The following is a 17,045-nucleotide window of genomic DNA, read 5'->3' on the forward strand; positions in this document are numbered from 1 at the left end:
AACTTTAATCAACCAAATAACTAATTAAGCAAGACAAATTCATATAAAATCAATCAAGCTATAATCATTAAGCATTAGAATTTGATCAAAACAGTACTTCACACAAATCCTTAGCCTAGAACACACACGACTAGCTAGACATCAACATAATCGTTAAAGCACTTATCTTGATGAACATACGATTGTAGGACAAACCGGAAGCTTCGGGATGGATGAAAGTCGCCCTAGAACACCTCTTCTGCCTCTTGAAGTCGTAATAATCCGAATGGGGAGGTTAAGGGGTTTATATAAGGCAAACCCTAATTTTTGCCGACTTTGAGCATCTTCGTATATCGCGAAGATGATAGGCATACTCCTTCGCGTATCGCGAAGAACAAAATAGTCGGGGCTGAATTCTTGCAACTTCGCGTATCGCGAAGTTGTTCCCCTGCATCTTCGTGTATCGCGAAGATACAACTTTTCGGAATTTATTATTTTCTTTCTTGACTGCCTCGTGATGCGTGCACTTCCAATCTATCACTTCTAGATCTTCGTTCCAAGCCCGTAAATATCCTCATTAAGCTCCATAGCTTCCAATGTCTAGAAAACACATAACAATGCTTGAAGTACCATAGTTCGTTCGATTATTTCACTAAAACTAACTAATTAATTTACAAAATAAACCAACTTTTACCCAACCATCAGGCTCCACGGCCCACCACCACCACTTTTATATTCCATTCTCACATGTTAACCAAACTAGGGAATGAGATGGTAATGATTCATTTGATTTCTTGTCGTTTCATTCTATTGTTCATTCCATTGCGTCGTCAATTCCATTATCGAATACCAAACACTGGTATTGGGTAATGGAATGGCGAGGAAACGAAATGGTCAAGGGAATGAAATGAAAAAAGGAATGGAATGTGTAAGGATAAATACATCATTACCATTACATTGTCTTATTTAGCTAACTTATAGAAATGGAATGGATGATTACTCTATCTTGTTTGATATGCATGAAAAGACGTATGAATAAAATACAAATGATAAAAATATATACCAATGTCTCAAAATAAATAAAATTTAACAAAATAAAAAAAAGGTAATGGTTTTGGCGGGTAGTGGTGGGTCAAGTGATACGGTAGTGATAGTGGTGGGGGCGCAGCGACAGTGGTTGTGGTGATCATGGCGGTGAAGGTGTGATGGCTGTGTTGACCAAGCGGTGGTGGTGGCGGGTCAGCCAGGCAGTGGCGGTTAGGTGGTAGTGTTGAGAAAATAAGGTGAAAACGTAATGAAATAAAAAAAAAAAAGAAAAAAGAAAGAAAGAAAGAAAAGAAAGGTAAAGGATACGAATTAATTGTTTTGATGGAATAAAATTATTTGTGTAATCGTTGATTTCATTTAATTGATCAATCAAACCCTTATTTTTTTCATTTCTCCAAAAAGATTCATTCTATGCTGCTTTTTATTTTTGCGTACCAAATGCACCTCAATTTCTTGTTTAAGTAATTAGTTACCTAAGTTTTATTTTCATATTAACACGCCAAAGAAAAAAACATTTTGTATCAAGTGTTGTAAAGTTGAGTCCAGTACAAGTTTGGAATTCGTAAACTAATAGGAGAAAAGGAAGAAAAGAAAAGAATCAAGTTCCTTTTTTCCCTTAGACTAATTAAGAGGTTGAAGATTCTAGCACAAGTTAAGGTAACAATTCTAAATAGTCTAATCCACTTGAAACGTCATCAATCTACTTGCAACTTAAATATTTATCCAGGTAAGGAAAAAGTATGCAATATACCTGTGAATACTCAAAACTAATTTCCCAATAATTAATTTTGATTCGGAAATAAAATTGTAAAACATCTTTCAACTCTAGTCTTTAAAACCCTTAAGCCAAGATACTCACTTAAAAAGATACAACCAACAATTTTAAATGCCAAAAAAACCAAACATACAACTAGATGGCAATTGTGTCGAATAATTCTGTTCTAATATTTTTATATAAACTAGCCTAGCCATTGTTCAGCACGACGAGTATTCCCACCAACAGAATGGCGTATACTTATTTTCTCAGTCGAGTATTTCTGTTGCAGCCACTCGAAAGCATTCACATCAAGTTTTCCAGATACTGATTTCCCTTGTTTTCTTCTAGTCTGTTGTTCTCTTATAGAAGCCCACAGTTTCTCAATTGCATTCCTTTGTTTACATGTGAATCTGCTAACATTGTCAAAAGCATGCTTCACTGTTATGTCTATCACTGTTTGGCACCTGAAAGCAACAAACCTGATTAACCGAGTTTATAGGCACACAATACGAACTATATGAATGTTCATGAACCGACCAAACCAAAACAAGTCGGCCAGTTTGAAATCCAAGGGTTTTTGCAGTTTGGCAGGTTTAACGGTTCGGTTAGAAAAATTTTTTAATTATGAAAATTTTATTATATTAATTATATTTAAATTGAAAGATAATTGTAAGTTTTTTATTACATCGAAACAGAAGGCAATCGGGCACCAAGCTGCGCCGCTGCCCCCTTTTGAATTGCAAAACAATCATTTAAATATTTATAAACAAACCAGCCATTTTAACCTCTTATATTTATAAACAAAATAATCATTTTTGGAATATGTAATTATGTATACATAATATAATTATGAACCGTTTTTGTCGTTTTGAAAATTCCAATACAAACTAACGATTTTGAAAAAAAAAAAGAGAGAAGATACTAAAATCGTTTCAACCATCAAACAACAACAAAAAACAGCTCATTTTTGCTCGATTTCCAAATTCAAGCTCGACTCGTGTTCAAGCTCGAGCTCGGCTCGTTTTTATTATTACTTATTTCATTTATATATTATTATAATATATACTTATAATTATAATTTTCATATATTAACATAGTATATATTATTAATTATTTTTATCGTAATTTATATAAATTAACAGAAATTATATATAAATACAGAGCTAATACATTAAATAAAAGTTATATGAATAAAAGCGCGCTTACGCTTGCAAGCTTGCTTGATAAGTAAAGTTCGGTATCAAGCTCGTTCATTAACTGAGTCTAAATATAAGCCGAGCTCATTTAAGCTCGGCTCAATTCGGTTTTTAGCAAACCAATCTCGAGCAGTTCACAAGCGGCTCGACTTCTTTACACCCCTACCTAGCATACTCACCTCATTATTCCATCAACTAAAATCAACACATTTACTTATGAAAGGACCGATACGGGCTTAAATAAGAGTCAAGTTTATTAAATCGGATCGAAACGCAAATCACCAAACATCAATTAATAATCCTTAGAACCACCAAACAATTTTTTTTTTAAATTGAAGAAGAAAAAGTGTTTCGGGTCAACCCATATCAATTAATTACTTTTCTTGAGCCAACACATTGAAAATAATGCATATAACTTTTAATCTAAGAAAGTTATAAATCCGAAACATTATTAAAAAATAACACTAACCATGGGATTTTATAACGCTTCGCCGCAATCTCCAAACAGAGAATCAATGCTTCTCTTTGTGATTTCAAGAATATCTTTGCGTCTTCATCTTCATCTTTTCTTATGTTAGATGATGCTTCAGCATCTAATTTCACTTTTGCTTTTTCATTTTTTGAAGCATTTGGAATCAGAGCATCCAATCCAAAGGGATCAGACTCGTCTTCATTGGCACTTGATTCAGGTATCGGGTTCAAGGAATCATGCTGAGATTCTGTTGCAGATTCATCTTTCAAGGCTGCAGCTTCTTCTATGTCATCATATTTTGTTGCAACAGGAAGATTTGAAATAGCATCTTTGATCCTCCCACAAGCCTTTGAAAACTGAAGAGATAACAGAATGAAAGAATGATGAAATATAGTTTTAGTTATTATAATTGTGTTTGAAAGTATGGCGACACAAATAGACTACAGCGTTTATACAAGGGGATGGATCTTGTGGGTTCTGCTAAAAGCATCTTTAAAGATTTCATTCATGTCTTCTTGATTCTAAAAGGATCCGTTTTCCTAAATATATTAGCAATCTAACATGCTCATATTCTAGTTAGAAGAGTATGGATCCTTCATTGTCTTGGTATAAAAAATCAAAGGCGCTGAGGAAACCATTTTTTTGGGGAGTAAAAAGCCCCTTTGACATCTCTTCATCTACAAATAATTCTCGATGTGAAAACACAGAGACAAAGGGATCAGAGCCAAAAAGGTGTGTCCCTGGGTCAAAATTACGATTCGTACTTTGTAGGAGGTTTATATGTATAAGAACCAAAGGGATGAAGAAATTATGAACGGTTTACATGATAAATAGATTTATACCTATGAGAGATATGCTGCTTCTAGTTGTAAATAAAGCTTATTTGGTTGTACGCAGACGCTTGCCTCATGCCTTGGATTTTGAGACCAAAAAACGCCTACTGAGTAGTGAGTACCTTGGCTTTAAAAGCGCAATGCCCTTTGATGCGTTTCATCCAAAAAGCAGATGCGTGATGTCCACGGATCACGTATGCGAGGCATTTTATTAAAAGAAAATACTAAAAAAATAGTTGGATACTATTATAATAAATAACCTAGAAAAAAAAAAGGTTAATTAGTACCACCAAAGAAAATTTATGTACAACCAAAATAAGTGTTCCCTATGTGTTCAAGTCCTTAACTAGCGTCGGCTGGACCCAAAATCGAAGTCTATGCCATAGTTGTCAAAGGCACTAATCACACTCAACACGCACAGGCCTCACCTGGGGTCTAGGCCCAAGGTGCAAAAAAGGTGAGGGCCTAAGAAAAAAAATACTATTCTTCGTATAAAATAAACAAAAGCTATAATATAACATCATCTAATTAGTACCATAAGTTCAAAGAGTCAAGATTCAAATGCAATTCCAAAACTTATATAGCAAAATGTTCTAAGTAAAGTACCAAAAATTCAAATACCAAAATGTTCAAAACATGAAAACCAAAAGTTCAAAAAGTAATAAGTAGTAAAGGTTCAATTCAAATGATCATTGTGCTTGATCCATCATCAATGTCAATAGACGTGTCATCAACTTCAAGAAACAAGGGCATAGTCGTCAAGGAACTAGAAGCGCATATATTGGGCCTCGTTTGAAAATATGCCTACGCGCAAGAAGCGAGGGCTTTTAATAACTATGCCAATAATATATGGAGAAACTCACTTTAACTCAAAAATGCAAGCATCAGACGGCATCACGCATTATGCAATTTATAGCGCATCAGCCTCGCATTATGGAATCACAGCGCATTGCTCCACCTGATGTGTTCTAATAGCGCATCATGCATTATGCGTTCCTCATGCGGGCATTTTAAAACCAAGCTGTGTAGTCTAATTTAGGGACAACATAGAAGGGTGATCGACTAGTCAAGATAAAATCGCCTTTAATGTCATTTCAGGATAAAACTATATTAAGAAATACAATATGTGCTCTATCCACCCTAACATATTTGTCCTATTTGTCCGTATGATAAGCGCATGCTTCTAAAGAGAGGTTCTAGTGTACAAAGTTTTGAGTCCATTCTGATGAAGCCAAAATTATACTTTCAGATAACAAGTCTAATATTATGATTTTTACATCAAATTTTCCATGTAGCCTTCATGTCATTCTGTAACTCATCAGTAATCCTAAATGTTTCAAAGGTGCATAAAGTGAAACTCTGTGTACTTGTGTGTATATCACTATATCTTAAAATTTTCGACCTAACCGCACCACTAACTATGGTTTTGGAAAAAGACAAACCGAAGCGTCCGGCTTGGTTGGCAGGACCAGCCCAAACAGCTTGGTTTGACAGTTTGGGTCGGCCCTTTTTTTTTATCATTTATACTAACTGTGTAAGGGGATTACAAAATCCAAATTGAAAGAATGTTGTAAACTAAAAAAGGATTTAAACCTTATTTAAATATTGTTTTAAAAGTGCAGAATCCATACAAACGGTTTCCAAAATAATTCTTTCTTGTGAATTACATCTACTCATGTATACATAGTTACATTCATCCTTAATCACATATTATACTATATGCATGTATTAAATAGCATAATTACATGTATACTCCCATGAGTTGTAAAGCAAATGCTCTTTAACATGATATTCATAAAGCACCGAGCAAACAAAATGCTATTAAATATAGGAAATATTTTTAGAAAACCCTTTTTATTTTCTCGTTTGTTAGTGATTCAAAGGACAGTATTCCATAATAATCTTCACATAAAACATTAGAACTGTATATTACGTCATAATCATAACTTTTTTGAATTTTTATTAAAAACAAATCATGATTCTACTTTTCTAGTCAGAAGACAACAGGTTTTAAATATGACCGTGAGACCGTCAAATTGCATTTTGTATAACCAGTGGAACCTGAATATTATTTTAAATAGCATTTAGTTTACAGCCCATATGAGAGTATACATCTAATTATGCTATTTAATACAAAAATATAGTAAAAGATAAATGGTCAAGGAAGAATGTTTAATTATGTATACATGAACATGAGTAGAAATAGTTTGTATGGTTTACTCTTTTAAAACAATATTTAAACAAAAATTGAAATCCGTTTTTAGTTTACAACAATATTTCAATCCAAATAAAAGTAGAGCATGTAAAAACACTATACTTGCATAACAATCATATGAAGAAAAGTGCATACCACAAAACTATCATCCGTGAAGAGATCATTCGCCAACACAGCCCTAATCGTCCACAGACTCAACAGCTTGTGCTGCTTCTGACTAAAACACTGCACAACAACATCATCATTCAATCGATCATCACAAAAACGGATGAAAAGAGCAAGAACCGCATACTTGAGTCAAGTCTTGTGCGGCTGAAAACAACGCATGGTAATCCGCTCTGACCAGAGGATCATTACAAGTGGTTGGCGAACACATCACAGCTTCAAGTATTGCGAAAAAGTAATCACTGTTGGTTGGTTTAACGCTCCCGGCCTGAATCAACTGAATTGCAAGCTTGGACGCCTTGCTGAATTTCGAAGCATTGGTTATATGCGAAGCTATTTTTTTCATAGCGTCTATTACTTGCGTTTGAGAGGTATCAGCTATTGTTTTAAACCTCAAACTCTTCTTCGGGGCAGGGGCAGCATCTGAAAAAAACAATCAGTTGATGTCAGATTAGTTTGATAAAAAGAAGTTACAGGGAGACGTGAATAATAATAAGACCTTGGGGTTGGGGAGGTTTGGACCGTTTAAGGGCGCTCTTGAGGGCCGGGGCAGCAGCTGAAACAATCGGTAAAATTAGAAAATAATAAAGTTGTTGAATTGCTTGCTATAAGAAGAATAATAATACCTTGGGGTTGGGATTCTGGGGGTTTAAGGGCAGCTGGATCCGATGCCGGTGCTGAAGGGGGAGGGAGGTCTTGAAATAGGTTGCTGGACATGATATTCGTCACCCACCAGGAAAGGCTTTTTTGGTGGTGGTAGCTATTTATTTCATTACTTTTCACACTTTGACCTCGGTTTCATCTTTCGGGCTCATTAATCGTCTACACGGATATAATAATAATAAATAAATATCACATTTGAAGAAGATTAAAGGATGAAAATTGAGTGGATTGATTGGATTTTAGTGAGAATTGAATGGATGCGCCCACGATGCAACCGTAGTTCTTAAATTCTGCTTTTTGGGTGGGCTTTAAGCGTCATTTTGCATCGAAAATCCCCTTATACATTTGAACCCCTCGATTAACTCAAAACTTAGGTCAAAAACCAGTCACCGACTTATCTTCCTATTTAACTTCGAACATCAACAATTGATCATCAAATCGAGGTCGTTTAGCGGTTACGAAGTGGACATGGATGCTTGTTCTTATAGTATACAGCCTGAAAGTGAGTATTGCGTGTCAAATGATCTTTACGGTAAAATGATCAGTGGTTTTGCTTAGCTAGCTGCCAAATATTTCAAATTATTAGACTTATTGATTGATTAATGGAAATTACAGATGATAATAACTCAATGTTTACCATCAAATTGTTCCATGGAGTGAGTTCATTAATTATCCGGAATTAATTTATGAGGGTGTAAAATAAGTTTCATTGACTACGTTGAGGCTGATAAATTTTGTTAAGGGTTGTTTAAAAAAGCTATTAGTAAGTCAGGATATAGTTGTGGTCAAGTTTATTACTTTCATTATAAAGAACCGACAGTGTGTTTGAATAGGGGTCTCAACCAATGGATGAAGTTTACCACTTTAAATACGTATGTGATAATGTAAGAGGTGGTCATAATATTGTTCAAATGTATGTTGCACATGAGCAAAGCAAAGTGATACTAAAGGCAGCATTTGCTAGTGATTTAGCATGCCTGCTGGTCAAATAGTTCCATTCAAAGAAGCTAGCCAAACTGAGGGTGAGTAAGAATTGTCTGGTAGTGATGATGGAGAAGTTAATGAAGAAGATAATGATGAAGATGATAAATCATGTGGTAGTGATGATTCGAATCATGATTATATTCAAGAATTCAAAAATTCTTTCGAGAATGTAGAAGTTGACATGAGGTTAAAAAAGTGTTGTTGATTATGATGTGGATAACGACACATATGATAATAATGATGGAGATCGAATCTGTGACATAGGCGATTATGAGAGCAATGATGATGTGAATTTAAGTGTGTTGAATAGTGTGACAAGGAAGCTTAACGGGAAGCAAATTAGTTATGTGAGTGACGGGTGTTCATTCTATGTTGGTCAACTAATAGACACGAAGGATCTGTTGAACGAGGTGGTTAAAAGTTATGCACTTAATGCAAGAAGAGAACTTTACGTCAAGAAAAAAGAACATTTAAGGTATGAAGTAGTATGCTTGGGGATTAATCCCAATTTGATTATTGGTCAGGGTTCAGATGTGTCAAGCCAGAAAGACTTCAAAGCTAAACGATGTAAAAAAAAGGACATTAAACGCCCTAAGGCAGTACAAATCTCAAGAGCCTCCATTACAAACAGTTGTGTGTCAAGACCATCCCTCACTAACATCAGTGTGTCAAAAGCAGATCTATTGATCTATACACTATGTCCACCATAGCCAAGAACATAGATATGGAGCTTGAAACCAATCTGAACATACATGTGAATTCTCTCATGGATAAACTCATCAGAAGTATTAACTCCAAGTATTAGCTGTAAAGGTGAGAAGAGCTAAGACAATAGCTAGAAATAATAAGGATGGTGATTCACCAAGCAATACGGAATGCTAAGATCCAATTGTGATGAATCGGTAAAGAGCAAATCATGGCACTACCAGCAAATTAGATGTGGAACCAAGGCATATCTACAAGTGGCAAAAGACTACTATGCTTCGTTAATGAAACCATGTAACGTACTCGTTTCGCTAAACAAATAAACAAAGTATTTCGGGTTTATTTTAGTGATCGTGTCAAGAGACGGCATTTAAGTTAATTAAATAATAGGAAGAGTATAGATAATACTAATAGAGGTTATTGGACTAAGGGTGATTATAGGCCTAAAAGCTTTTGGGCTTTGCCTATTTAAACTATAAAACCCTAAATCTATCCTTATCCTTATCATTCCATCATCATCCACCCAATCATTGGCAATTACAAAAGAAAAGGTAAATACTATATTCATTTCAATCTTTGATTCGTTGAGATTTTTAATATGAGAACGAGTAAAACCGACATAAACGAATCGCCATGAAGGAAATAAAATAGATGAGTATCCTTCAAACTAACAGTGAGCAATAATAATAATAATGGAGTTGATAAGAAAACAAATAATACAAATAAGAAATTGATACAGACAAGTGTTTTGTGAAATTCGAGCCAGATCTGAGCCATACTGAATCTGTGTTCAAACCCCTCTAAGACCAAACCCAAACTGATCCCGTCCTACCACCGAAGAATACCCGAAAGCAGCCACAGCAGAACCCTTTCACGCGAACTTCTATGCGAAACTGTGAGTTTCGCATCTCATGCGAAATCGAGATGCGAAATCTTCTGAGCGAAGCGAAATCTTTGGTGCGACGCGAAGTCCGTGCGACGCGAGAAACTTGTGCGAAAATACCCATGCGAGAAACTCGTGCGAAACGGGTCATGCGAAACCCACGATTTCGCACGGCATGCGAAGTGGCATGCGAAATCCACGATTTCGCACGGCGTGCGAACCTTTCCCGTGCGATTGAGAGTGATGTGACACGAACGAAACCCTCGATCGGCTCGATTAGATGGTGAAGGGGAGGGAGCGGCTTGGCCCAAATCTAAACCAAACGAAGGAATACAAATAGCAGCTTCATCATCTCCAATCCTCTCCTTTCTCTGTCGACATGGTTTCCGGAAATTGTAGAGGATGGCGGCGGTGGGCGGTAGCACGAAAGAAAGAAAGAAGGAAGAAAGATAACGGGTTAAGGGGGTAGGGTTGGGATGGCTTGGGTTATATGGTAGATAATAATAATAATAATAATAATAATAATAATAATAATAATAATAATAATAATAATAATAAGGGGGTGGTTTAAAAACTATCACTTGCTGCCACCAATACAAGTGTGCCACCTCACCCCATCACTTTCCATCACTAGTGATGGAATTTTGGTGGTGGTGGTGGTGTGGTGTGATGGAATTTTTTTTTATATATTTTTTTACAAATTAAAAATTAAAAACAATAGTAAATTAAAAAAAATAAAAGTTACATTAAACAATCTACTCTTCGTCCGAATTCGGAAATTCCAAACCTAAAGAACCTACAAGTTCAACTAGATCATATCTCAACCGATGGTGAATATCTTCGTTCCGCAAGTCTAATTGCACGTTCTCAGGAACGGGAACTTGAGTAGGAGGATCCGACACCCAATCTGGAGAAATTGCACGTCCGTCTTCTTTTATTAGCATATTGTGCAATATGATGCATGCATATAATATGCTAGAGATCATGGGTTTTTTCATTGCACGAATCGGTCGACTAAGTATGCACCATCTACCCTTTAAGACACCGAAAGCTCTCTCGACATCTTTTCTTGCCGATTCTTGCAACTTCTTGAACGCCTTTTCCTTGAACTCGACAGGAAATGAAAAGGCTTTCACAAAAACAGACCATGCTGGGTAGATACCATCGACAAGAAAGTAGCCACGTCTGTAATATCTCTCGTTGACAAAATACGGACAGAAGGGTGCGGTACCATCTGTCACGCTTTGAAACAACGGTGATGTGTATAGAACACTGATGTCATTGTTTGAGCCAGGAACACCAAAATAAGAATGCCAAATCCATAAATCATTTGACGCAACCGCTTCAAGTATGATAGTCGGTCGTTTGATATCATCCTAACATACGCCCCTCGAAACTCCCGTGGACAATTCCTCCATTCGAGATGTGTACAGTCGATGCTACAGAGCATCCCTAGAAAATGCCATCTAGCCTCATGCGCGGCGTAAAGACGTGTAATGTCGTGTCTTGTTGGTTTTCGTAGAAACTCTTTGCCATACAATTTAATAATCACGTTACAAAAGAATTGCAGACATTCACATGAAGTTCTCTGAGACATTTGTAAGTATTCATTGAATTGATCGGGTGGGTTACCTGTCGCTAATTAACGAATAGCGGATGTGCATTTTTGAAGCGCCGTAAAACTTCGTTTGCCCCTCGCGTCGTAAGATCCTTGAAACCATTCTTCGCTTGCTTCGACGTCCGCTACAATCTTTAAAAATAAAGATTTCGGCAAACGAAACCGATCCCTAAACGTCTCGTCATTGTATTTCGGCTCCTCCACAAAATAGTCGTTCATTAGCACTTCGTGGGCATGTATACGATTACGATCCACCATTTTTTTCTTTGGACAGCTCGGGCCTTCAAGTTCGTTATATAAAAACGGGAACCATTCAACAATGTCATCGTCCGAAGACGAAGAGCTATCGGTGTCTAGCGGAAACGAGTTGCTCAGAAAATCCATATTTTTTTTGTTTTGAATTGAAGTGGTGAAGAAATAGGTTTTTGTAGTAGAAGATTGAGAGTGTTTTGAGTTGGATTTGATTTTGAGTTGGATTGAAATGGTTGTTAATTTATAATGTTTAAATTTTTTTTTTGTTGTTTTTTACACCCAACGGTCGGATTCTTGGTATTCACCATGTGATGGCCATCACGGCCGGACCCCATCACGCGTGATGGGGGGACCGACGGCGGTGTTCGTGATGCCATCACACGTGATGGCCCTTCCATAACGGATCACCCCGTCTCCCCTAATAATAATAATAACAATAATGTGGTGAGGAAGCCGCTTGTTGAGCTGCATGTTGTGAAAATAATAATAATAATAATAATAATAATAATAATAATAATAATAATAATAAATAAATAAGTGAAACATAATAATAATAACCTTTAACAAATAATAATAAGTATAATTATAATAATATTGAGTAAGAAAGTCAAAAGAAACTATAAGGGAATAAACGAAAACCGAACTCGTAACTTGACTCGTCTAACGAACCCGAACCCGCTTAAAGACGTTAAATTATAAACATGTAAAGAATAGGCACTAATACCGAAATAAGAATAATATATATAAAAACAAAGATAATAAAGAAGAATTAAGAATATTAAATTAATATGAATAATATAAGAATGATACATGTCGGCTTAGTTAACTAAAGAGTTAACCCCGTTAATTTATAGAGGATTAATATGTGTACGTTATTAACAGTTAGCCGTGCACGACTCAAGAAGGGAATTACTATTAACGATGAACGTAACAGGATCCAAGGGAGTTCTAGCCCCTTTTCTGTGTCACGTTTTTCGAGGCTGTGTGCATACTACGATGTGTTAGATTAATACACTTACCTTAAATGGTAAGTGTATAGTAGATATAATTATATATGTATGTGACCATTATTGAATGATTAATTTAGTATGCCCGTTGTTATAATTAAGTATATTATAATTGAAGGATAAAGGTATGAAACGACGAATGTATGATTGTATGGTTGAACGGTTAGTAAAGGGTTGCGGACCCTACTAATATTTGCGAAGAATAAAGGGTTGCGGACCTTACTAATATCTGCAAAGATTATAGGGTGCGGACCCTACTAACATTTGTGAAGAATAGAGGGTTGCGGACCCTACTAATATCTGAGAAGAATATAGTGTGCGGACCCTACTAATATCTGCGAAGAATAGAGGGTTGCGAACCCTACTAATATTTGCGAAGAATAGAGGGTTGAGGACCCTACTAATATCTGCGAAGAATATAGGGTGCGGACCCTACTAGTATCTGCAAAGAATAAAGGGTGGTGGACCCTAATAATATCTGCAAAGTTTATAGGATGAAATGCTCGTTAAGATATAGAAGGGATGTGTAGGTATTAATTAAAGAAAGTCAGATAAAGTATGGAAGATTGTAGGAACATAAATATATATGTATGTATGTATGAATGTAGAAGAATAGGTAACTAATTAATACGTATCTTCGGACGCGTGTTAATAAGTAAGTGGATGCAATGTATGTTAATTTAAACTAGAACTCACTCAGCGTAGCTGACTTTTAGTATGCACGCAGGCAGGTAGAATGAGACAAGTTGCTTGATGAAGACACATGACAATAAGAGGAAGACTGGCATCACTATGAAGAAGACACCCGTGTCGTGTTATGTTTTATGTTTAAGGATTTATGTTATGATATTTAAGACAAGATGGTTATGTTATGAATGAATGAATGACTTTTATTTCCGCGAAATGTTTTAATTAACTCTGATTTTACGAAGTATGTGAATGAGTAAATCCAACCAGCGAGAAAGTAGGGTTCCCGGGTCGGGGGGCCTTACAAACCAACAACGAAGCCAACTCAGGCATATCAATCACAAAAGATAGCACATGATGTCTTGGAAGCAACTGAGCAAGATGTGAAAGAAGTACAACTAAATGATCAGGATCCTGTCATCAAAGTGCTTCTAGGGACCGAGATTCCCAAAGATATTGAAGATCGGTTGATCAACTTCCTTAGAAGCGGAATTTTCAACTTCTCTTGAAAACATGAAGATATGACATATATCTCTAAAAATATTATTACTCACACGCTTGGTTTAGACAAAAATTTCAGGCCTATCCAACAAAAGAGAAGGAAGTTTGCACCATAAAGGAAAACTATAATCCAAGAAAGCTAAAAGACTATTAAATGCATGGATGATCAGGGAAGTAAAGTTCCCAAGATGGATAGCTAATGTGGTGGTGGTACAGAAGAAGAATGGCAAGTAGAGAGTCTGTGTTGACTATACTGACCTCAACAAAATCCACCTCTTCTTTAATGCCTTCCTCAATCTCTGAGTTTCACAACCTCTTCCTCCTCCAATTGTTGTTTAGAAAAAGATGACAATTGCTCGGATACCCATCTCAGGATCCAAAGGATCTGCTTCTGCTCAGGGATCAGGATCCTCCACTGCAAGACTGGTCCTTATGTCGAAGAATGAGATATTTGACATTTTGTTGCAGATGAAGGAGCACATGGAGCAACATAAAGAGACCAATAACTCCTTCATAAGGGAACTCCGGGATATCCGGGCGCAGAGGAAGAAACCGGTGCAAGAATTGTTCATTCCACTAAAATCAAAAGCCTTGAATTTTTAGGCATCATGATCCTTAGGGAACCACTATGATGATTTCTTGACCATGCAGTCTGCAACGAGGACAGGCAAGCCAATTCAATATACAAGGATTGCTGCCACTAAGGATCTTGGCCTTATCTCGGGATCCTCACCCAGGAATCCCAATAACGGTAACTTCAATAATAATGTTACTATACCTGTGACTAACCTTGATGTTTTGATGGATTATGGTATTAGTCTAATAGTGCATAAGGAGTTACAAAAACTTCAGGAGTTGATCTCCAGCGTTCCTGGGATAGTGCAACCGATTCCAGAAGCATGCCCAAGCAGTCACAGGATTTCAAGATTCGCAATATCTGCGACGCCGAGATCTCGAAGCGGTTCCAGACCTCTAGTATAAGTTATATGATGGGACCACAGATCCCGAGGAGCATATTGCTCAATATCGTGAAAGGATGGAAATTAATTACATCTCTCAAGATCTCAAAGAAGCTTGTTTATGTAAAGGATTCGGTTCTACATTGACCGGAGCTGCCTTAAAAGGGCTCCTAAGTGTCCCTCCTTTCTCTATTCAATCTTTTTCACATTTAGTTAACTTATTTAATAACCAGTTTTCTTGCAGCAGAACCTTTGAAAGGTTAACAAGTGATTTATATATAGTCACTCAAGGAATTAATGACTCTCTTAGGGACTATGTAAGCAAGTTTAGTAGAGAGGCCCTGGAGATCCCTAACCTTGATATAACAATAGCAGTGCAAGCCTTCAAGATGGGACTCAAGAAGGATATATCTTTCTACAAGGATCTTGTCATGAATCCCTGTAGAAACTTGGATGAAGCAAGGAACAAGGCTTTAAGGTTCATAAGGCTTGAAGAAGATAGGATGATCTAGCAAAGGCTCAACGCCTCCAACAACTACAACCATCCAAACAGGAAGTCGAAATTCCCATCTTCCAAACCATATAGATCAAAACTTTATTACAAAAACGATAGAAACAGGGTCAATGTGATGGACACCGATGAGGATGATGAATGCTATCCTAAAATAAATGACTATTTCTTTTCTATAGGTCTATCTGGATTAATGTGTGCTATGCAGGATCTTTGAGACAAGGCAAGATGGCCCTGGAAGAATGAAAAGAACACCTCTTGGAAAGATAAGTCCAAATGGTATGCCTTTCATGAAGACTTTGGGCACATAACTGAGGGTTGTATAGCACTGAGAAAAGAAATCAGGTTTGATACCAAGATATCAGAGAGGCAGGGGTGAGATACCAAGAACTTAAGAAAAACTTAAGAACTCAAGAATACTCAAGAACTTAAGAGAGAACTAGAGAGAAGATATAAGAAAGATGTTTTTATTTCTTTCAAGGGATGGTTTACAAGTGAGGGGAAGCCTTACTTTTATAGGCAAAGAAAGGCTAACCAACCTCATAAAAAGACACAAGGCCCATACCTATTGATTAAGGGTCATACTTAATGACATAAGCCATGACATCACATGGATTAATCCTAACTAACCACTTTAAGAGTGATTAGGCTCAAACAACACACTTAATACATAATTAAGAAAATATTATACAAGACACACAATTATTAACGACTTATTCCGAGGATTAAGGTTACTTCGGTCTTCATTTTCGAGTTGCGTCTCTTGTTCCGTGGTTTTGTGGTCCTGGCAAGAGGTTTTGAGCTTGAAGTGTTTCCATAATACATTTCGGCGGGGTCCATATGCTGACTGCTACTTGGGGGATTTTTGCTTCTTGTAATTCTTCATTTGGATTTTCTGGGGTTTCATTTAGGTCTATTATCCAACAATCACCGTCTTTGTTATTTGAAATCCCTTTAAAAACTTGTTCTTCAAAGTGATCATCGATTGCTTTTTCACAGTCGTGCACCTATGGATGATTTCTTGGCCATAGAATCTTTCCAGTTAGGACAGGAGGATGTAGCTTGTTAGGATCAACATTGTTTATTAAGGCCATTTCTCTTCGAATCTGCAACCAATCTTCGTAAGAATTTGCTTTGAAAAACCAACTTGTTGGATTCATGTCCATCTAAGAATGTATGAATGTGGCTGGGACCTTGCAGGCCCTTTCTTGACCTGGATGTGGATTAGGTTTCTTGAAGCGGGTAATTAGATACTTTCTAGGTGAGGAATTGATAATTTGTATCCATTTCTCAGTAAGGAGGAACCATTCTAACATCTTTTGAGTTTGCTTCTGATCTTCAAGTAACTTTCCTAATTCGAGGAAGTACGTGGCCAGCTTCGAGATGTTGAAAGAAACTGCTATAGTGAATGCTTCAAACAAGCACCAGAAAAAACATAGCATTTCTTTTGTCAAGGCAGATGGATCGCTTGAATGGAAGACATGAAGAAAAGGGAAATCTGGGTGAAACCTTTCCCCTTTTGAGAACTTTCCTTATTTTTTTAGGATGATTGACATTAAGTTTTTGTAGTTGAGACTGGATGGTTACACCAGGTTGTGAGTGTTAACAACT

At 36.6% G+C, this 17,045-nt stretch overlaps 1 protein-coding gene across 1 annotated transcript; it reads right to left on the minus strand.

Annotated features, from left to right (window-relative positions):
• Nucleotides 1–1,952: 1,952 nt before the first annotated feature.
• Nucleotides 1,953–7,381, minus strand: LOC143595248 (uncharacterized). Its single transcript, XM_077074316.1, has 6 exons — nt 7,291–7,381; nt 7,164–7,220; nt 6,792–7,087; nt 6,635–6,724; nt 3,449–3,807; nt 1,953–2,247 (listed from the first exon to the last, which is right to left on the minus strand). The coding sequence occupies exons 1-6, from the start codon at nt 7,379–7,381 to the stop codon at nt 1,986–1,988; spliced, it is 1,155 nt and encodes a 384-aa protein (XP_076930431.1). The 3' UTR covers nt 1,953–1,985.
• Nucleotides 7,382–17,045: the final 9,664 nt, after the last annotated feature.

The sequence above is a fragment of the Bidens hawaiensis genome, unplaced genomic scaffold (genome assembly GCF_021521415.1).
Source record: "Bidens hawaiensis isolate Kalapana, Puna unplaced genomic scaffold, B.hawaiensis_p1.1 tig00044842_1, whole genome shotgun sequence".
Taxonomy (NCBI): Eukaryota; Viridiplantae; Streptophyta; class Magnoliopsida; order Asterales; family Asteraceae; genus Bidens; species Bidens hawaiensis.